This window comes from Phyllostomus discolor, chromosome 6 (genome assembly GCF_004126475.2).
Source record: "Phyllostomus discolor isolate MPI-MPIP mPhyDis1 chromosome 6, mPhyDis1.pri.v3, whole genome shotgun sequence".
Lineage (NCBI taxonomy): Eukaryota > Metazoa > Chordata > Mammalia > Chiroptera > Phyllostomidae > Phyllostomus > Phyllostomus discolor.
In genome coordinates this window covers 101,885,151-101,909,280 of record NC_040908.2, presented here as the reverse complement: position 1 = coordinate 101,909,280, position 24,130 = coordinate 101,885,151, and the positions used below count along the sequence as shown (strand labels likewise).

The following is a 24,130-nucleotide window of genomic DNA, read 5'->3' as shown; positions in this document are numbered from 1 at the left end:
CCCTAGTGCACTGTTGGTGGGACTGCAGACTGGTACAACCATTATGGAAAGCAGTTTGGAACTTCCTCAGAAAACTAAAAATGGATCTGCCTTTTGACCCTGCGATTCCACTGCTGGGACTATATCCTAAGAATACTAAAACACCAATTCAAAAGAACCTATGCATCCCAATGTTCATAGCAGCACACTTTACAATAGCTAGGTGCTGGAAGCAACCTAGATGCCCATCAGTAAATGAATGGATCAAAAAACTATGGTACATTTACATAATGGAATTCTATGCAGCAGAAAGAAAGAAGGAGCTCCTACCCTTTGCAACAGCATGGATGGAGCTGGAAAGCATTATGCTAAGCGAAACAAGCCAGGCAGTGAAAGACAAATACCACAAGACATCACCTTTAACAGGAATCTGAACAACAAAAGAAAAAAACTAGCAAAATATAACCAAAGACACTGAAATAGGGGATAGTCTCACAGTGACCAGAGGGGAGAGAAGAGGGAATGTCAGGGGGGAATGGGTAGGGTTTACAGGAACAAATTTGGAGGACACATGGACAAAAACTAGGGGTGGGGGGTAATGGGGGGGAAGGGGGGAGGGTTGGGTGGGTGGGCTGGAATGGGAGTAGGGGAGAGAAAACTGTACTTGAACAATGATTAAAATAAAAAAAAACTGTGGTACATTTACATGATGGAATATTATGTAGGGGGAAAAAAAAAAGAAGGAACTCCCACCCTTTGCAATAGCATAGATGGAACTGGAGATCATCATGGTAAGTGAAATAAGGCAGGCAGTGAAAGACAAATACCATATGATCTCACCTTTAACTGGAACCTAATCAACAAAAGAAGCAAGCAAAATATAACCAGAGACATTGAAATTAAGAACAAATTGACAGTAACCAGAGGGGAGTCAGGAGAGGATAATTGGGGGAAAAGAAGGAAAGGTTTTCAGGAACAATTATAAAGGACACATGGAGAAAAAACAAGGAGGGGTGGGATCAGGGGAGGGAGGTAGGGATGGATAGGGTGGGGAGGAGTAATGGGGGAGAAATTCAGACAAGTGTACTTGAACAACAATAAAAAATACGTGAAAACAAAGAGAAGAAGTAACAACTGAAAGCACAGAAATACCAAGTATTATACATAAATACTATAAACAAGTATATGTCTAAAAGTTGAACAATCTGGAAGAGATGAATAAGTAACTAGAAACATACAATTTCCCAAAACTTAGAAGAAACAGAAATTTTAAACAGATTGATTATGACCAACATAATCAAATTAGTCAATCAAAAAACTCCCCAAAACCAAAAGCCCTGGACTGGATGGCTTCACAAGTGAATTTTACCATCATTCAAAAAACTAACTCCTATCTTTTTCAAGGTATTCAAAAGCATTTGAGAGGAGGGAAAACTCCAAAGCTCAAATTACAAGGCAAGCATTATTGTGATTAAAAAACTAGACAAAGATGCTACAACAAATAAAATTATAGTCTAGTATTATTGATGAACATAGATGCAATAATCCTCAACAAAATATTAGCAAACAAAATTCATGATTACATTAAAAATATCATACAGCATAATCAGGTGGAATTTATTCCTGGCATGTATGATTGGTTCAATATTTGTAAATCAGTTAACATGATACTTACATAAACAAAATGAAGGACAAAAAATTATATGATCACATCATAGATGCAGGAAAAGCATTTGATGAAATCCACTACTGATTTTTTAAAGTATGTTTTATTGATTATACTATTACAGTTGTCCCATTCTTTTTTCTCCCCTTTATCCCCCTCTACCTGGTATCCTCATTCCCTCCAGCAATCACCCCCTTAGTTAATGTCCATGAGTACATATAAGTTCTTTAGCTTCCCCATTTCCTATACCATTCTTAGCCTTCCCCTGTCTATTTTGTACCTACCAATTATGCTTCTTATTCCCTGTACCTTTCCCCCATTCTCCCCTTCCCCTTCCCTACTGATATCTCTCCACATGATCTCCATTTCTGTGATTCTCTTCCTGTTCTAGTTGTTCGCTTAGTTTGTTTTTGTTTTTGTTTTAGGTTCCATTGTTGATAACTGTGAGTTTTTTTTTGTCATTTTTTGGGTCATAGTTGTGATCTTCTTTTTCTTAGATAAATCCCTTTAACATTTCATATAATAAGGGTTTGGTGATGATAAACTCCTTTAACTTTACCTTATATGGAAAGCACTTTGTCTGCCCTTCCTTCTAAGTGATAGAGCTTTTAGACAGAGTAATCCTGGATGTAGATCCTTGCTTTTCATGACTTTGAATATTTCTTTCCAGCCTCTTCTTGCCTGCAAGGTTTCTTTTGAGAAATTGGCTGGCAAGTCTTATGGAACTGCTTTGTGGGTAACTCTCTTCTTTTCTCTTTCTGCTTTTCAGATTCTCTCCTTATCTTTAATCTTTGGCAATTTAATTATGATGTGTCTTGGTATGTTCCTCTTTGGGTCCAACTTGATTGGGCCTCTCTCAGCTTCCTGGATTTGTATGTCTATTTCCCTTGCCAAATTAGGGAAGCTTTCTTTCCTTCTTTGTTCAAATAAGTTTTCAATTTCTTGCTCTTATTCTCCTTCTGGCACCCGTATGATTCAGATGTTGGAATGCTTAAAGTTGTCCCAGAGGTTCCTAAGCCTCTCCTCACTTTTTTGAATTCTTGTTTCTTCATTCTGTTCCAGTCGAATGTTTATTTCTTCCTTTTGTTTCAAATCGTAGAGTTGAGTCCTGTTTTCCTTCCCTTCACTGTTGTTTCCCTGTATATTCTTCTTTGTTTCACTTTGTATAGGCTTTACTTCTTCCTTTAATTTTCAGCCATACTCAATCATTTCTGTGAGCATCCTGATTACCAATATTTTGAACTCTGCATCTGACAGGATGGGTATCTCCTCATCACTTAGTTCTTTTTCTGGAGTTTTGATCTCTTCTTTCATTTGGGTGATATTTCTCTTCTCAGCACACTCATTACATTGCAAGGGGCCGAAGCCTAGGTGTTCACCAGGCCAGGCCAACCCACTTCGCAGAGTTGTGGAACTGCATGTGGGGCAGGGGTCAGAGAGAGAACAATGCAGCCTGCTCTGCTCTCACCACCCTTCAAGAGACTGGCAGTTTCTCCCTCTGCCACAGCCCCCACAGGTTTTTACAGCCAGAAGTTCTGAGGCTTATTTTGTCTGTGCTGGAACCCTGGGTTGTGTGGTCTGCCTTGCTCCCCAGTTGTTTGTTCCTCCTGGTTTATCTGCATGTGAATGTGGGACCGCTCAGTCTGACAGCCTCTGCCTTGCTTTCCTCACCTGCCCAGTCCACCAGCCACTGCCTTGCCACTTCCTCTCTGCCCTGGATGCTCATCTCCACCCCTCCTACCAGCCTGGATGATTGTTTCTTCTTTAACTCCTTGGTTGTTAGACTTCTATACAGTTCCATTTTCTGAGAGTTCTTGTTGCTTTTTGTTTTAAAATTGGTAGTTTCCTTCTTTTGGTTGTGTGAGGAGATGAAACATATGTACCTATGACTCCAGCTTGGCCAGAACTTCCAGTACTAACTTATAAAAAAAGCTCTCAGCAAAGTGGGAGTAGAGGGAACAAACCTCAAGATAAATAAAGGCTATATATAACAAACACAGAGCTAACAGCAAACTCAATGGAGAAAGACTAAAAGCATTTTCCTTAAGACGGGAAACAAGACAGGGAGGGCCCCTTTCACCACTTTTATTAAACATATTATTGGAAGTCCTAGTCACAGTCAACAGAGAAGAAGAGATACAAGGCATCCAAATTGGAAATGAAGAAATAAAACTGCCATTACTTGCAGATGACATATTATATAGAGAAAACCCCAAAGATTTAACCAAGAAACTACTGGACCTAATAAATGAATTCAGTAAAGTAGTAGGATACAACGGAAATATTCAGAAATTGGTTGTATTTTTATACACTAACAATGAAGTATCAGAAAGAGAAATTAAGAAAAAGAATCCCATTGACAATTGCATCCAAAAAATACCTAGAAATCAATTTAACCAAGGAGGTAAAGACCTGTACTCAGAAAATTATAAGACATGGAAGAAAAAAGCTGAAGAAGATACAAATAAATGGAAGCAAATATGCTCATGGATAGGAAGAATTAACATAATTAAAATGTCTGTACTATTAGGAACCATTCTGTGTGGTATGGTGAATGTAGTCCAGCCCTATCGGGAAACTGACAGGCACAAGTGATGATACACAGGAGCCAAACCCATGGATCAGTTTTCCCGTGGGGAATCAGGCCTGCATCACACCTAGGCTGCTATGAGGCTTGCTTTTGCTAATACTCCTTCACCCTGAATTGAGGCAGCAAATGTTTACTGTGTATCTTTAAAATGGCTTCCTAAAGTGTGTGCTAAACCTCCCAACTATGGAGTGTAACCAGTTCAACCACATTTCCCCTTGATCTTCAACATCCTTCTCTGTGAAGTAATTAGCAACATTCTTTCCTTTGTTATCTGTAAAAGGTAATCACCTACAGCGAAACTGTGCATAGTAAATGAGGACCATCCTCAATGTAATGTACCCAGAAAAGCAATAAAAGCCTGTCCATGCAGGGGTCAGGGCCCTCTCTCACTCAGAGAGTGGCCATGCTGTCCTTTTCTCTCCACAGAACTTCTCTAGTCTGTGTGAATTTGTTCATCACAGCCACAATACAAGGACCCCATGGGCTGGAGTCTGCATCGCTGTACTACCCAAAGCAATCTACAGATTCAATACAATTCCTATCAAAATACCAACAGTATTTTTTTATGGAACTAGAACGAATATTCCAAACGTTTATAAGGAACCAGAAAGACTCCAAATAGTCACATCAATCTTTAGAAAGGAGAACATAGTTGGAGGAATCACACTACCTGATATCAAAATATATTACAAGACAATAAAAATGAAAACAAGATGGTACTAACATAAAAACTGACATATAGATTAATGGAACAGAATAGAAAGCCCAAAAATAATCCCATGGCTATTTGGTCAGTTAATATTTGACAAAAGAGGCAAGTACATACAATGTGATAAAAAGAGTCTACTCAATAAAATGGTGTTGGGAAATTGGACAGATACATGACAAAAAATGAAACTGGACCACCCTCTCACACCACATACAAGAATAAACTCAAAATGGATGAAATATTTAAATATGAGACTCAAAACCATAAAACTCCTAGAAGAAAACATAGAAACTATAATCTCAAACATTTCTCTTAGTAACATTTTTTCTCAACTATCTCCTCAGGCAAGGGAAACAAGAGAAAAAATAAACAAATTGGATTACATCAAACTAACAGTTTTTTCACAGCAAAGGAAACCATCAACAAAATGAAAAGACAACCTACTGAATGAGAGAACATATTCACCATTGATAAATCTGATAAGGGGTTAATATCCAAAATTTATGAAGAATTTATAGAACTCAACACTGAAAAAACAAACAACCCAATGAAGAAAAATAGGCAGAGGACCTGAATAGGTATGTCTCCAAAAAGGACAAACAGATGGCCAATGGACATATGAAAAGATATTCAACATCATAATTATCAGAGAAATACAAATTAAAATCACAATGAGGTATCACCTCATATCTCTCAATAAATCAACAAACAACATGTTGGTGAGGATGTGAAGAAAAGAAAACCCTCTTGCACTGTTGTTGAGAATACAAAATTGGTGCAGCTGCTATGAAGAACAGTATGGAAGTTCCTAAAAAAATGAAAAGTAGACTACCTTGTAACCCAACAATTCAACTCCTGGGTATAAACCTGAAGAAACCTAAAACACTGATCCAAAAAGATAAATGCACCCCTTTGGTCACTGTAGTGTTATTTACAATAACCAAGACATGGAAGTAACCCAAGCGCCCATTAAGGGCATTTGTTAAAGAGTTAAAGAGTTGTGGTATATACAAGGCCTGTCCAGAAAGTATCCAGTCATGTACTCTGAAAAAGAGACATTTATTGAAGAAGATACAAGATACAAGAAACATTGTACAAAGGACAATGACACCTTAGTCCCCTTCCAAGTATGCACCTTGGGACCTCACACAGTTCTCCCAACTGCCATCAGCTGCTCTGTTGCACTTTCCTGAATCTCATCAACAGTCTGAAATCTCTTCACTTTCAAAGGTGATTTTAGTTCTCTGCATGAGATGTGATGTATGAGCAGGCATGTTGTTGTGATGAAGCTGCCAACCACCAGTTGCCCATAGCTGCAGCCTTCTGAATCATCTGAATAGTTTCCGTGGAGGAATGCTCAAGCTTAACACAAAATTTGATGCAGATTCATTGCTCTACTCACTCATTTTGAATATGACAGCCACACAGTACACATGCTCACTCAATGGCATCTACTGCCCCCACCTCCACTGACTAGTACAATGAAGTCATTATTCACGCATGTGCATTCCAGTTCTCTCCTTGGCTGCTAGGTTACACTGATGTTGCACAAACCATTCTCATTATATTACAATAGTTGGACATTTTTTAGGACAGACCTTGTATATACAATGAAATATTAATTGGACATAAAAGAGAATGTAATTTTATCATTTGTGATAACATGACTGGAACTAGAGATGTTATGCTAAGTGAAATAAGTCAGAGAAAGAGAAATATTTTTATTGTATTTCCTCTGTTATCATTTACTCCCCTTATAATTCCCTACCCCTGCAATCACCACACTGTTGTCTACGTCCATGAGTCCTATGTCCATGAGTCCTATTTCTTTTTTGCTCAATTCCTCTACCTCCTAACACTCTCAGAGTTGTCAGCCTGCTCTCTCTGAGTCTGTCTCTATTTTGCTTGTTAGTTCACTTTGTTCATTAAATTCCACATAAGAGTGAAATCATATGGTATTTATCTTTCTCTGACTGGCTTATTTTACTTAGCATAATGTTCTCCAGGTCCATCCATGCTGTCACAAAAGGTAAAACTTTCTTCTTTTATACAGCCAAGTAGTATTCCATTGTGTAATTGTCCTATAGTTATTTCATCCACACATATACTGATGGACACTCAGGCTGCTTCCATGTCTTGGTAATTATAAATAATGCTGCAATGAACTAGGGGCATTTATGTGCTTTCACATTAATGTTTCAGATTTCTTCAGATAAATTCCCAGTGCAAAAGGGTTCCCCTTTTTCCATATCCTCGCCAGCACTTGTTAATTTATTGATGATGGTCATTCTCACTGGTGTGAGGTGATGTTTCACTGTGGTTAAAGCACATGCTATCCATTCATATCACTAACCACTACCTGTCCTTATTGCTAAAATGGAAGAACTGGGAGTCTAAACGAAGAAGTGTTATTCAGCCAGGTTTTTAACCACTATATTATACACAATGTAACAGCCTTTTTGTAATTTTCCTTTTCTTTTTCAAAGCACTTCTATGCCCACTATCCACACATGAAATTCATCTTCCCATGGAACCCTATTACTATAAATCTTAGCTTTATCATAATGTATATATCTCACTAAAGTGTAATTATCTATTTACCTTTCTGCATTGCTTATTAGACTCTAGGTATCATAAGAAGGATAGTGTATGTCAGCACACAGCATAGTGCTTGGAACATAGCAGGCACACCACAGAATTGATGAATGAAAGAGTTCATTACATTTTAACTGTCTCTTCCCTCAATAGACTAAGTTCACTGAATGCAGGGACTTTCAATTTGTGGAATTTCTGAGCCTAACTCAAAGCCTGGCACCTGGGACATGCTTAAACAACTGTTGAATAAATTCTTGACCACATGTCAACTTCAAATAGATCAGAGCACTTCTTTTTATTATTGTTCAATTACAGTTGTCTCACTTTTCCCCTGTTGCCTTCCCCTCTTCCCCCCTCCACTCCCACAGTCAATCCCTACCCATTGACCATGCCCATAGGTCCTTTGTACATGTCCTTGACTTCCCCATTCTCTACTTTCCCCAGTTATCTCTCTGCCTTCTCCTCTCTGGTCACTATCAGTTTGTTCTTTATTTCCATGTTTCTGGTTCTATTTTGCCTGCTTGTTTGTTTTGTTGATTAGGTTCCACTTATAGGTGAGATCATATGGTATTTGTCTTTCACTGGCTGGCTTACTTCACTTAGCATAATGTTCTCCAGTTCTATCCATACTGTCACCAATGGTAGGAATGCCTTCTTTCTGCTGCATAGTGTTCCATTGTGTAAATGTACCACAGTTTTTGATTCATTCATTTACTGATGGGCACTTAGGGTGTTTCTAGCACTTGGCTATTATAAAGAATGCTGCTATGATCATTGGGGTGTGTAGGTTCTTTGGTATTAGTGCTTCAGGGTTCTTAGGGTATAAATCCAGCAATGGAATCACTGAATCAAAAGGCCGTTCCACTTCTAGATTTTTGAGGAAATTCCATGCTGTTTTCCACAGTGGCTGTAATAGTCTGCATTCCCATCAATAGTGTACTAGGGCTTCCTTTTCTCCACAACCTTGCGAGCACTTGTTTGTTGATTTGCTAATGATGGCCATTCTGACTGGTGTGAAGTGGTATCTCATTGTAGTTTTAATTTGCATCTCTCTGATGGCTAGTGATGTTGAGCATCCTTTCATATGTCTTTTGGCCCTCTGTATGTCCTCCTTGGAGAAGTGTGTTTAGATCACAGCACTTTTTAAAAGAAAGATTTTATTTATTTATTTTTAGAGAGAGAGGGAAGGAGAGAAGAGAAAGGGACAGAAACATCAATGTGTGCTTGCCCCTTGCATGCACTCCACTGGGGACCTGGCCGGTAACCTAGGCTTGTGCCCTGACTGGGAATCGAACCGGCAACCCTTTGCTTCATAGTCTGGCACTCCATCCATTGAGCCACACCAGCCAGGAAAGATTAGAGCACTTTTAAAAGCAGTTTTCTACCACTCTGAATTAATAGTAATTTATCTTCTAGAAATATAACAATACAAAAAATGGATATGCCTGTGCTGTTCTTTATAATGTAGTGAGGCAAGCTAACAAAACTAAATAAACAAAAGAATTACTGTCATAAATTCTATGAAGTAAAGAAACTCTAGTCTGAGATAGAGAACCAAGATAACTGAGGTAAGTAAATATTAAATAAGGTAAACAGGGAATATTTCTCTGCAGACATGATATTTAAGCTAAGATTTTCAGAATAAGGACACTAGTCATGAAAAAAATGGAAAGGAGACAGGGTAGGGCTTGAGGCAGAAAAAACAGCATGCAAAAGCCTTGAGTTGGGAAAAAGAAGAAAAGATTAGCATGTTTGAGAAATTGAGAAAATATCACCAAGTCAGCAAAGTTTGCCAAGGAGGAATGATGATTTTCCAAAGCCAGAAGATAATATGTTCCATGATGTAATCAGAATTACCATCACTAGTATTTAATATTGTTCCACAATGGTCCTATTCTTTGGGCTAAAATGTATGTAGTAGTAACAATAATTTCACAGTACTTTTCAGGACCATAAGAAATAAAGCCTGTGGTTGACTGAATCAAATTAAACCAGGGATGAAATGTGACCAACAAACAGAAGTTTCCACTCCTAAACTCAATGGGCTGGATAATAAAAAAGTTTTAATAGCAATTGTAGTGATGGCTAATACAGCTCTTTGTTTATTCACGTATTGACTAGTTACTATTATTACCATAGTGTCAGGCACTATGGTATATGCTGTGGGAACAGAATGTTCTAATGACAAAAATGAGAAAGATAGCTTCTCTGTAAGTATAGAAATCAGAATTAGAAGAGTATTTTGCTGCTTCCCATTAATCCTGGAATTAGCCTTTTTCCTGAAAGAAGCATGGTCTGCCTTAGCAATTTAAAATTTTTTTAAATTTATTTTGATAAATAAAAATTATATAGACATAAGGTATACAATATGATTTTGATATCTGTATACATTGTGAAATGAGTACCCCAATCAAATTAACATATCCATCAACTCCCATAGTTACTAATTTTGTGTGTGTGTGTGAATACCTGGGCTCCACTTGGAAATTATACCATGCTGCATGTTAGGTTTCCAGAACTTATTTATCTTTTAACTGAGTTTGTACCCTTTTGATCAATATCTCTCCTTTTCTCCCACCCTTTCTCCATCAGCTTCTGGCAATCACCATTCTTACTGTTATAATGAGTTAAACCTTTTTTTTTTTAAAGATTTCACATGTAAATGACATTATGTGATATTTGTCTCCATGTGTCTGGTTTATTTCACTTAGTGCAATGTCCTCCAGGTTCATCCCTGTTGTTGTAAATGGAAGGATTTCCTTCCTTCCTTTTTTTTTCCCCTTTGGCTCCATAGAGAGGAGAGGGGGGGAGGAGGGAGGAGGGAGAGAAAGAGAGAGAGAGAGAGAACAAATCATTGATATGAGAAACATTGACTGGTTGCCTCTTGTATGTATCACGACTGGGAACAAACCTGCCGTTTAGGCACATGCCCTGACTAGGAATCAAACCTGCCACCTTTTGTTTTATGGGACAATGGTCCAACCAACTAAGCTACACTGGCCAGAGTGGATTTACTTCTTTTTAAAGGCCGAATAATATTCCATTATATATATATATATATATATATATTTTTTTTTTTCCTTTATTTAGTCATTTGTTGGCATTTAGGTTGTACCTATATCTTGGGTTCTGTGAATAATATGCCTTAGCAACTTTTGAAGTGTGTGTTTAACATGTTCAGTTCTGCCTCATGAAACATAAAACCACCTTGGCTCAAAGAGAATCACCTCATCAAACAATGGCCACATGCCAAATTGTTTGTTTTGGTTTCCCAGGAATCCATATCTATGAAGTATCATTTTCTTCTGGTAGAAATACTCCTAAGAAGTGAACAAATAACCATCATGGCCACAGTGTTCTTTAACAATAGAACCAAGCCGTAGAATTAGGAGTATCTGAGGTCACAGGAGACACAGGCAGAACTGGAAAATAGGAGTTTTGTAATGCATTTCTTTACAAAAAAGATTATTCAGATTTAGGTAGTTACAATTTTCAGATTTAGGTAGTTATAATTTTCTAGATATATATGATCATATTTAAGTTGAAAACTCAATCATCTTTAAAGATAATTAGAACTTAAAGAAATTAAAAATATAATAAACTATCACTCTTTCAAATTAAAAATGCAACTGGAGAAAAATTTGTTTTTAAGAATAAAGTATAACATTTTAAAATGAGGCTACTCCCACCAGGGTGTCAATGTAGACAAGACCTCAACCCTCCACTACCGACCAAGAATAATAAAGAGCCATTCCACCAACTTGATGCCAACAAATGCTGTGTAGTTAACTGAGACTTCCACCTCCATCTGTCAGTAGTGAGGTGTTGCCTCCTAATGCCTCCCCCTGTTGACAATGCCACAGAGAACCAGCTAAAGGTGAGGGTTGAAATAAGCTCCAGAGTCTTATAACATAACATGAAAGTGTCCAGATTTCAAAAGAAAATCACTTGTTATTCCAAGAACCAGGAACATCTGAAACTGAATGAAAAAAATAATCCAAAGATGCCAACACCAAGATGACAGGAATGTTATAATTATCTGACAAAGATTTTAAAGTAGCCATGATAAAAATGCTTCAATAAGCAATGATGACCATGTCTGCAAATGAAAAAATAGGTCTCAAAAATCAGTAGAATATATAAAGAACCCAAGTGGAAATTCTAGAACTGAAAAACACAACTGGAATTAAAAACTCAGTAGATTTATTAGGAGATAACAGAAAAGATGTCGGTCCTCCCTACACCACAAAGATACACAGGTTATAATGGAATGCCTATAAATATCCAGGTAATATGTTTTGCAAACACACATAATTCTAAATTTTATATGTAAAGGAAAACAAATTAGAATACCTAAATCAATTTTGAAAAAGAGAAATAAAGTGGGAGGAATCAGTCTATTGTACTTGAAGATTTATTATATATCTGTGTAATCAAAATTTTTTGATACATATTTTAAAATTCATTCATATACACATAATTTGACTCTTTAATAAAAGATGAAATATAGACAAATGATAAATGTTTAAAAAAGAAATTTTTATGTCTTTGCGTAGCATTATAGGATAATAGAAAAACAAAATGTAATGAAATTCTATTGAAAGATAGAATTTAGAATTTTAGAATTTTAAACTAAAATTTTCCTTTTATATTTCTTACATCAAAATTCATGTACCACATTTTACTGTGTATCATGCACATTTTTTTGCCCAAATTTTTGAGGGAAAAACAAGTGTGCATATTATACATGGGTATAATGATTACATACCATGGGTATAATAATCCCATGTATAATGCTCACAAAAAACAAGGGTATACATTATACATAGTAAAATACAGTAAGTATCTGATTAGACAAGACAAGTGGGGAATTTAAATATCAAATCCATATATACAGCCTGCTATTTCAGAGAGCAAGTCAATTATTAGAAAACAATAGACAAATAATAATTTATTAATCAACAAAATAAATAAGCTTAATAGGAAAGAAGTACTATGTGACAAACACCATAATTATTTTTATCTATGTCCCTCAGCTATCCCTCTCTAAAATTATCTTTTTTTTGTTCTACATAACAATCTCTTAAAATAGATGGTATTAAGTTAAACCATAAGTGAGAAGCTAAGATTCAAAGAGATTAAATAACTTTCTCTAACTCATAAAGCTAGGACTTTAATGTAGACCTCTGACCCCAAGCCCATGACCCTTTCAACATATGATTATTTGGCTTTATTGAACATTTGTTTTGTGCCTTTTATAGGTTTCAGGAGCCAAAAGGTAGGAGAAAAACAGAAGCAAACAAATACAAAACAAAACCAAGTTTTATTAAATAATTTAAGTACACTAAAAAATGGGAGAGTTAATCTAAAGCAAAACATAATGCCAGAAAAAAATAGGCAAACAATTTTGTATTCTGTAAATGGAATTTGCAACATATGCCCAATAATGTAGTTAATGAACTCAACGGCTTTTCTGCCATTTGCATATTGAAGGCATATGGACAAGTTAGCAACAACAACAAAAAAATGGCATAACTACTCTGTGTTTAACAAAAAATTTAATAATTCAAACAAATGTTAAGCAGTGATGGATAGCTTGCATTTTTACTTTACTTTCCAGCTTATACTAGAAAACTTTTTTTATGGCAGTCATTTATAAAATTCTTTCCATTATTTGTATTTCCCTCCATTTTTCTGACTGGATAAATGAGACTAGCACATAAAGGAAAAGTACACAGAATTGAATAGTAAATAAAAGTATATCCTATTAGAGACTAAATACTAATTGGTAATCTTTTAATTTATCATGAAACGATATAAAAAATAAAGAAGATAACACATTTTATAGTCATTTTAAGAAGTGTATATGATACTGTAATCAGAAATTCTATGAAAAGAAAATTACGGTCACAGTCAGTAATCTAGATACTATACCACTATGTTTGTACTTTAGGCAGAAAAAACAGTTATAAAATGTACAAAGCCACATAAATCTTGACTGGATAATCTGTTGTCATGACTTAGATTAATAATGCTACGAAGTATAGAAACTATTAATTTAAAATGACTTTGAATTTGTACACTCTGAATAAAATTCAATTACTTACTTTTTTCTCCGGTTTGACTCCACAAAATATTTACGTGCTCGATTTCGACATATTTTCTGTTGCTGCAGTAATATTTGGCGCTCTTCTTCTAAATTTTTCTCTAGATGGATTTTCATATCTCTAATGATAGCATAAAGTTAAGGACAATGGTTTATGTCTTTAGAGGATGAGTGTCAGTGCTATAATGATAAATAAAATTACAGCCTCATACTGATGACACAGTATTTTTGTGGAACAATTAGTATGTGTAAACGTGAGTATTAGTACATGACCAGCATATGTTTTATGTCAGAAAAAAATTCTGACTTGGTATTAGAACTGTATATCGTGTTTTCCCTGGGAAAAAAAAATTACTTTAAAATATCATGAGCTCAGATAAGGAGACTGCATATCATTTCATTCATTGTACAGATATTTAAGTATTGATGAACAAGTTACTATCTTAGGAATACATATAGGAAAATGAAGGTTATACTTCACTAATAGACAGTAGATGAATTATACTTTTCTGTAGATTTCAGGATCCTTTCAGTATCAATATTATAAAAAACTCTATCATATATTTCAAAACAATCATGTTTACATAAACTTTTGGGTGTTTGAAACTTTTCCAATGGAATTTATTCATTTTCATTTATATTGCTATATTAATATTGCTATATTAACCATCTTTATATCATTGACTATAATTTATCATTTTATTATAAAATTTTGCACCATCTCAACACAAACATACAGGTACACATACACAGATGATTTTACATAAAGTTTCTTTTGAAAAATTTATAAAAATGAAATAAAAAAGAAAAGAATTTTTGATTTTTGCTAGCATGTAATTAGCTAAAGACTTCTCTTGCTCTTGTCTAATGTAGCAATTAAAATGCTACATTAGACAAGAGTCTAATAAAGACTCTTTCTTTATTAGAAAGACTCAGATTTCAACAAACCAGCTAGTTGCTGAAAATCACAAAATGGCAGTAGAGAAAAGTGCTAGTTGCTTTCAAGGCACACTAGAGCAATGCTGACAGGCTGGGTGTAGGGCTGTAGGAGGAGTTGCTTTGGGTCAGGTGAGAAGCATGCAGGACTATGATGCAGGTGGAGTCAATTCTGTTCTCTGTTCAACAAGTTTGAGATCTCATCATAAGAACATAAAGAAAATCACAAATGTAATGTTTGTAATGTTGTGACAATCAGTCTTAAATTTAATCAAATTAATTGCTCCATATACACATTATACATATATATTTGTTTACATATAAATATAAAAACGTGTATTACAGTTTTTGCCTGCTAATTATAAAGAATTCTGCTGCATTGCAACTTTTCTTTTTTTTCTTTTTTTTTTAAGATTTTATTTATTTATTTCTAGAGAGGGAAGGGAGGGAGAGAGAGAGAGAGAGAGAGAGAGAGAGAGAGAGAGAGAGAGAGAGAGAGAGAGACATCAATGTGAGGTTGCAGGGGGTTATAGCCTGCAACCCAGGAATGTACCCTGGCTGGGAATCGAACCTGGGACACTTTGGTTCCCAGCCCGCGCTCAATCCACTGAGCTACGCCAGCCAGGGCACAACTTTTCAAAGTATGATCTTCAAGTTTGAAACATGTTAGATGGTTGGTTAAATTTTTGTTTTTCCTATAAGCCATCCCATAGAAATAAAATATTTCCATAAGGTCATTGTTAAATACCTGTTCAAAAAAGGTAATTTTTATATAGTTAACATTAAATAAACCCAATCCTATGGGTTGTTGGATTAAGTAATGCATAATGATTGTAAATTAAAAGCACAGACTAATCTACTCTACCTCATCCTTATGGCTCTCTTTCCCAGTTTAAGTCTTTCTCCAACTGGAGCTCATTTATATTGTTTTAAATATGTTACTATAACAAACAACTATATATCATACAACCTATATTCCTGCCGAATTTATTAGAGCTATCCTGATCCTTTTTCTTCTCTGTAACCCATTCTACTGCCTTGGCTCAGGTGGCCTTGACTCAGGCATTCTAAATCTTTTGCCTGGAGTACCTCTGTAATCTTCTAACTCCTAACTTCTAAATTTACTTTTAAATTTGTCCTCCTTTTAAAACTCTGTAAAGCCAGCTAATTGCAAGCCTGATTGGTTTTCTCATTCTTCGTTGCTCTCCAAAAGCTCCTATCATCTCTATGATAAATTCCAAATTTTTTGGAATACAATACTTTCTATTTTCAACATTATTTCTTAACATTTCCATGCATGAATCCTATACCCAGCCACACTAAGATACTTATTAACAGAACATGTCATTATCTCTTGGTATATGCTTGGCGAATTCTACTAATCCTTTCAGGGGCAAAGACTAAGAATGTTAATGAGAAAATATGTGCAAGTAACCAAGAATAGGGTATAAACTGGGTAGGAAAGAGAAAAAATGAATGCTAGGATAAAAATGACAGGGGAAAAGACTAGAGATATTTATGAGAAAAAAGGCATAGTGTGATGGGTCCATGAGACAATTCACTTTAGCTAATTTTAATTAGGTGAACTTTATAAAACCTTTTTCTTTTATAGCCGAGTCAAGAAATTATGACGTGAGTTCTGGCCAAGATGGTGGCGTAGGTATATATGCTTCACCTCCTCACACAACCAAAAGAAGGAAACAACCAATTTAGAAACAAAGCACAACCAGAACTGCCAAAAAATCAAACTGTAAGGAAGTCCAACAACCAAGGAGTTAAAGAAGAAACATTCATCTAGACTGGTAGGAAGAGCCGAGAAGAAGCAGCAGCAAGGTGGCAGCTGGTGGACTGGGCAGTCCTACATTGGCGTGCTGATACACCAGGAGGAACAATTGGGGAGCGAGACAGACCACACAGCCCAGGGAAGTAAAGCCTCAAACTCTCTGACTGTAGAAGTCTGTGCGGGTTGTGTTGGCAGAAGAACTTCCAGCCTCACAGGATAGTTTGTTGGAGAGACCCACGGGGTCCTAGAATGTACACAAACCTGCCCACTGAGAATTAGCACCAGAAGAGCCCAGTTTGCTTATGGGTGGTGGGGGAAGTGACTGAAAGCCAGTCGAGAGCCAAGCAAGCGTCACTGTTCCCTCTAGGACCCCTTCCCCACATACAGTGCCATATCACAGTGATGTGTGTTGCCCCACCCTGGCGAATACCTAAGGCTCCGCCCCTAACAATGTAATAGGGGTGCTGAGACAAAGGCATATGGCCCAAATGAAAGAAGAGATCAAAACTCCAAAAATAGAGCTAAGCAAAGAAGATAGCTCAACCTGTCAGATGCAGAGTTCAAAAACAATGGTAATCAGATGCTCACAGAAATGGTTGAGCATGGTTGCAAAACAGAGGAAGAAGTGAAGGCTATACAAAGTGAAACAAAGAAGAATATACAGGGAAACAACAGTGAAGGGAAGGAAAACAGGACTCAACTCTACGATTTGAAACAAAAGGAAGAAATAAACATTCGACTGGAACAGAATGAAGAAACAAGAATTCAAAAAAGTGAGGAGAGGCTTAGGAACCTCTGGGACAACTTTGAGCATTCCAACATCTGAATCATACGGGTGCCAGAAGGAGAATAAGAGCAAGAAATTGAAAACTTATTTGAACAAAGAAGGAAAGAAAGCTTCCATAATTTGGCAAGGGAAAGACATACAAATCCAGGAAGCTGAGAGAGGCCCAATCAAGTTGGACCCAAAGAGGAACATACCAAGACACATCATAATTAAATTGCCAAAGATTAAAGATAAGGAGAGAATCTGAAAAGCAGAAAGAGAAAAGAAGAGAGTTACCTACAAAGCAGTTCCATAAGACTTGCCAGCCAATTTCTCAAAAGAAACCTTGCAGGCAAGAAGAGGCTGGAAAGAAATATTCAAAGTCATGAAAAGCAAGGACCTACATCCAGGATTACTCTGTCTAAAAGCTCTATCACTTAGAAGGAAGGACAGACAAAGTGCTTTCCATATAAGGTAAAGTTAAAGGAGTTTATCATCACCAAACCCTTATTATATGAAATGTTAAAGGGACTTATCTAAGAAAAAGAAGATCACAACTATGATCAAAAAATGACAGCAAACTCACAATTATCAACAATGGAACCTAAAACAAAAACAAAAACAAACTAAGCAAACAACTAGAACAGGAAGACAATTACAGAAATGGAGATCATGTGGAGGGATATCAGTGGGGAGGAGGTAGGGGAGAGAGAGGGAAAAGGTACAGGGAATGAGAAGCATAATCAGTAGGTACAAAATAGACGGGGAGAGGTTAATAATAGTATAGGAGCCCTGACTGGTGTGACTCAGTGGATTGAGTGCCAGCCTGCAAACCAGAGGGTTGACAGTTCGATTCCTAGTCTAGGGCACATGCCTGGGTTGTGGTCCAGGTCTCCAGTTAGGGGTGTGTGAAAGGCACCCATACATTGTTGTTTCTCTCCCTCTCTTCTCCTCTCTGAAAAAAATAAATAAAAACTTAAAAAAAAGAATAGTATAGGAAATGGAGAAGCCAAAGAACTTACAAGTATGACCTATGGACATAAACTAAGGGGTGTAATGCTGGAGGTAATGAGAGTATCAGGTGGAGGGGGATAAAGGGGAGAAAAAAGAATGGGACAAGTGTAATAGCATAATCAGTAAAATATACTTAAAAACTTTTGACTCAAATAGAAAGCTGGATGTCTCTCAGCACTGAATATTTGAAAATCAGATTTTACCAAGTCACTTGAACTTTAAAAAAATTTTAAAAATGATTTTAGAGACAGGGAGGGAAGTGTGAGGGAAAGAGTGAGAGAGAGACATCCATTTGTTGTTGTCCTCATTTATGCATTCATTGGTTAATTCTCATATGTGCCCTAACTGGGATAGAACCCACAACCTTGGCATCAGGCAGTGCTCTAACCAACTTGGCTACCTGGCCTTGGCCATTTGATTTATTTTTTTTTAAAGACTACTGGTCTTTCATATTTTCTCACTTAGTCATTCATTCAAATAAATTTAAGCACCTACTTTGTACCAGGTATTCCATGGGAAACACTACAGACACTAAGAAAATCCAAATTAATATTTATAAAAGGTGCTTAAGTGTTTAACTTGTAACATGATACTGTTGATTTAGTGTTATAGTCTCTATTATATTAAAAAGGAATTCATTTATTCCAAAATAAATATACATACTCTATGTAATTTATGTATAGTAACAAAAATATACAGATAGATATCATACATATTTATATATGTATACATATACACATACTAGCAAAGGTTGTTGGGTTCTATCAAAGCCTCTTGGGGATCTATTGAAATGATCATTTATAGCTTTTTAAATTTTAATCATACTTTTAGTTATTTATGTCTTTACAGGGAGCCATTATTATAATTCTGTAATTAACTTTTTTGTTTTGATCATTGAAGGTACTCCTGAATTTCTCTGATGACTGTATCAACATTCATGACATATAAAATTAAAAGAATTCCACCTACAACATTTCATTAATGAAGATGATAGAATATACGCTGTCAATAAGCCATTTACAATGTTTCCCTATTTCCTAATTTAGAGATAAATCAGCATCACTGTAACAGGAGTTTCGTGTTCAAGAAAACACAATGTCAAGGGGACAGAATCAAATCCATACAGAGAACAATATTGCTTATTTCAGAATACATCTTTGAGAGGACTGGTTTGGGGAAGTAGCAAAGGCAAAAGCCAAAGTGAGTGGGGTTAGCAGTGAACAGATAAGAGGAACAAGGAGATGCTATTTTGAGATACATTTTGAGAACCTGCCATAGGAAAAAAACACACAGAAGGGCCAAATGCTTAGGGAAAGTATGCATCAGAGAAGAAATATTTAAACAGATATGAAGCTCTGTATATATGTCTCCCTCACTACATTTTTATCCCTAGTACCTAGAACTGAGTCTGCCAAAGAGCAGGCACTAAATTATATTTAACTTGTTAAAATTGCAACGTCCCAGAAGTGGGAGGCAATGTGGATAAAATGGGGTTAACTTACAAAGACAATTCCCTTTTCCGATAAGACTAAAGAAGGTGATTGATTATACAACACCGTCACTGCCAAGTCCTTTGACAATACAAAGGTTAAATGCTAATTATAATAACATTTTTCTGGAGGAATAAACACAATTTACATAGATTGAAAATAAAACCCAGACTCTTTCAATTTTCTACAATGTAACCAACAACTACATCAAAGGTGGGCTTCCACCAAGTCTTAGGAACAGGTCAGAAAGAATCCAGCACGAAGCAGCCAGGTCCTTTGCGTCTAATTTTCTCTCTGCTGTCTCTTTGACAACACACTCGGAAGAGGATGGAAAGCAAAACAAAATACTCGACTGTGCTAGGCTTTAGTAGCTCTGCTAAATGAATTAGCGGTGTGTTAGGTTAACTGTTAAAACGTACTCTTTGAAGATAGCAAAACATTTTACTAATTTGTGGAATTCTTCCCTCAAAGTAGCATGATCAATCAGGAGGAGAATAATATTAAGCAAAGGGCATATGGCATAATTCTAGGAGGCAAGATAACAATCTCCATAGAACACACAGTTTATGCATGTTAAAATTCGCAAAAATTTTACACCAAAGTTGAAGAATGGGGGTGGGATAACAAGGTGGAGAAAGAAGCGGACACAGGAGAAAATGGTCTATTTCAGTTCTAGGGGAAGCAACAACAGTGCTAAGGCGAATAACCGCACTAAGATGACTGGTGAGTTTCCATTACCTTCCGAAAGCGGTAATAGGAATCTAATGAGAAAAAAAGATGGGCCCTGCTTCCAACACGTTGCCCCGGGAGCCAGGCTGAGAAGGATACAGGTACACGGCAGCTCGGTGACGCCCACCGCTCAACCGAGGGTTGAGGGGGGCTTGGTCGCGGGTGTCCGAGGATTCAGTGCCCAGTCCCGCGACGGCACTCCGAGCTCCGGGCCTCCCAGTGAGCATCCTTCACCTCAGCGCCGCCTCCGGGCTCGCCCCTAGCGCCTCCCTCATAGCAGCTCCGGCTTCCTCCTCGGTCCTTCACGTGCCAACTCAAGGGCGCGGAAAGGATGACCGCTGCAGCTGGGATCCGCGCTCAGCGGCGCTAGTGGCTGTGGTGGACGGCAGGCGCGGCGGCGAACTTGCCGGGTAGAGGTTGCAACCCGGCCGCCGCCATCTTGACAACTAACCGACGCCGCGTCCTTCGCGACAGAAACCAGGGTGTCGGGGCGGGGCGGACGGGGCGGGGCAGCCAATGGGAGGCTCTAGCGGCCCTCGACCTCTCCCAGAGCCCTGCAGGCGGCCGGTGGGAACCTTGGGTGTCCAGGGACTTGATTGAGTCTTCGCAGGAGTGGAGAATTCAGTTGCGCGTTAGAACTCAACTCAGTTCTACCTCCCTATTTATGAGGATGTTTTCTTAGGGGTGTTGAGAGTGATGAAAAACAGTGAGTTGCGAAGTCCTCCGAGACACCCACCGTGGGGATTCTGAAACGATTGTTTCAGGAATAATTCAGAGTAGGATTTGTTGTTTAACTACCGAATCCTGTTGTGGAGTTTGAGTTGAGAGTCTTTTTGGGACATCACTCTTTTCTTTTAAAAAGCTTCTGAAGTGGAAATTTCCTTTCTGCATTCTCTCATCCACTCCATTATACTTCTGCCATTCCGTCTGCAGTCGTCTTCCTGGACATTTCCCTACTTAAAACTCTTACATTTCAAAGGCTCCTTGCTGCCAGATTCTGGAAATAGACCATCACAGCATCGATGGCCTGGAAAGACGTCCAGATTTAACCTAGCACTCTCTTGGGAAGATATGCCAAAAGAGATCATATTGAAATTGTTTCAGGAGGTATGGAAAATTGAATGGATTTTCGAGCCATAAGTTTAATGACTATGCAAATGAAGATTTGAAAAGGTTGAAACTTTCTTTTGGAGCCTGTTGTAAAAGTACATATAAATTCTGACTCTATTTCAGCTAGGGGCTTTTGTTTGTTTTGGTGGAAAAATCCCCAAATTGGAAGCAGAATGTACAAATCAAATAAAGATCACTCACCCATCATTCAAATGATTCTGCCTTTGTGAATCAATTTGTTCATTTTTAGAGTTCAAATAATAAACCTTTCCATTTGAAACTATTTAAAATGGAGTTTTTGCAAACTTGGATGCAATGACTCAAGTAATAATGTGCTCTGGTGACTGAGATTTTAAAGTGCAACAACAAATCTGTTTTGATTTAGAACACAAAACACTTAAACCCTCTTCAAGTCAATGCCAAGAGGATATATAATTTTGGCAAAGAAAGACTAGATGTGTACACTTGGATGATTAACTATGTTGACAACTTTTTAACTGGTGTGGCCACAGGCATTGACCTTGATTCTATTCCCATCGCTATATCACAAGTCTGTTTTTCTAGGGCCAATTAGAGCAAAGAGACAGAGAGAGACACAGAGAGAGAGAGAGACAGAGAGGGTGAGGGGAGAGAAAGTAGGGCAGTGCAAGGTAAAAATAAAAGGGAAGAAGGTTGTGGTTGTTGTTTGGAATATTTAGGCATGCATGTTTAGCCTTCCTGAAAATCTAGCTTTTGCTATATTATTAGTTTATGTCTCATAACTCCTAGGCACCTTACTACTTTGTTGCATGCTGTATTAGCATTAAGAGGCATGGTTTGGTTGCTTACAAATATTTGCTCATATAAACATTCTTCATTCATATGTTGCTTTATAATAACCAAGAACAAAAATTTTAAGCACAACGGTTTTTTTTAAGTAAATCACAGGAACTAATTTTTTGACCTTTAAATTATTTATTAAAATATTAAGCAGGTTTTCGACATTTTATTTATGTTATATAGTCCTAGTTTCTAAAAAAAAGGCTTTAAGTTTAGATATTTGTATAATAAAAAGATAATTTGAATATTTATCAATTTACCTCTTGACAGGAAAGGCAACTATGAATAAAGCAATAAAATATACTAGAATCTTTGTTTTCTTAGAAGAGACATTGCAGTTAAGTATAATGCTTAATTCTTCACACTCTAAAACCATAAAATGATTCATTTTTTATTAAGTAAATATACATTAAGCATGTGCTAAGCACTTTCTCAGTGCTAGGGATACAGTGGTGAACAAAACTTTCAAGTCCTATGCTCATGAAGCTTGTATTTATATTTTCTTCCCCACCAGGATATATCATGTAGTGAAAAGTGTTACAAGGGAAAATGAAATAGTGTAAGGAAATAGAGACTGATGTTAGTTCTATTTGAGGTAGAGTGCTCAGGGAAGTCCTCTGAGAAAGGGAAATTAGGACAGAGGTCTGAATGCAGAAAGGAGGTTGTCATTCAAATATCTGAATGAAGAATATTATAGGCAAAGGGTGCTGTAAATACAAAAGGCTTTGAGGCCAGTGTTTTGTTTGAAGTGTTTAAGGAACAGAAATAAGACTACTGAATCAAAAAACAGAATGTGGTAGGCACTGTGTGCCAGTATAGGAGATTGGAGAAGTTCATGGGAGATGTATTTCAAATTTGATGGGGCTTATAGAGTGTGCAAGAAATTAATATAAAATCAACTTCCAATAGAGGGAATGCTATTGGAGAATTTCGAGTAAGAGAGTAATAAGATCTAATTTAACCTTTAAAAAGGTTGCTCTAGGTTCCCCCCAGCACTCTAGTTGCTGGGGGGAAATTTAGATTATAGTTGATAAGAGTAGACACAATGAGGCCAGCTTGGATGTTATTTTAGTTGGCTAGATGAGAAATTATGGAAACTTGGACTTCAATGGTAGTAATGGGAGTGGCAAGAAGTGTTCGAACCTTTAACCTGGAGCCAATAAGATGTGTTAATGAATGGTTGTGGTAAGTGAGTGGGAAATAAAGAGTCAAATGTGACTCTCAGAATTGGAACTGGAACAAGTGGATAAAAGGTATTGCCTTTTACTAAGATAGGAAGGGAATAGGCTGAGGAATAAGGGGAAGGACTAAGATTTAGGCTTCAAATGTAAAATGTGAGATGCCTATTATATATTTGACTTTATTAATATGCTCTCACAAATTGTTAACTATGTTCTATTTACAAAAGAAACAAATAGTAACCACTTTATGGTTACAATGCATAGTCCCACAACTTAATCTAATTTGAATACTGCTATAACCTTGTGAGTTATATGGTAAGTCATCCTGTGATGACCAATTTATTCAGGTTTCACTTTCATCTTGGCTGAGGCTGTTTTTTCCATCTTCTGCTGAAGAGTTCTTTTTTTTTTCCCTTAAGAATTTTCTGAATTTGTCTCTTGGCAAGCTGTGAAAGAACAAAGAATTTTAACATCTGGCTGGTTAAAAATTGCTAATGTTCTGCCATCTTCATTTCAATTTCATAAGACTTAAAACTAGAAATTTAAGATTAAAGGGAAATACTCATCTACTCCTAATGTTTTCATTAGGAGTAGCAATGTTAGAATGGTATTATAGACTAGTAAAATAATAATAATACCACCACCTAACATTTTAGT

The 24,130-nt window shown here is 36.8% G+C and overlaps 1 protein-coding gene across 2 annotated transcripts in view; it reads right to left on the bottom strand.

The window, feature by feature from the left end:
• Positions 1-20,809, bottom strand: part of CEP126 (centrosomal protein 126) — a 98,377-nt gene extending 77,568 nt beyond the window's left edge. Inside the window, exons 1-2 of one of the 2 annotated variants that reach the window (XM_028516066.2) lie at positions 20,463-20,809; positions 13,647-13,766 (exon numbers count right to left, since the gene is read on the bottom strand). In XM_028516066.2, coding sequence (XP_028371867.1) covers positions 13,647-13,766; positions 20,463-20,590 — 248 coding nt within the window. In that variant the 5' untranslated portion in view covers positions 20,591-20,809. The remainder of the gene's footprint in view (positions 1-13,646; positions 13,767-20,462) is intronic. The other variant, XM_028516063.2, reaches the window with a different exon arrangement.
• Positions 20,810-24,130: the final 3,321 nt, after the last annotated feature.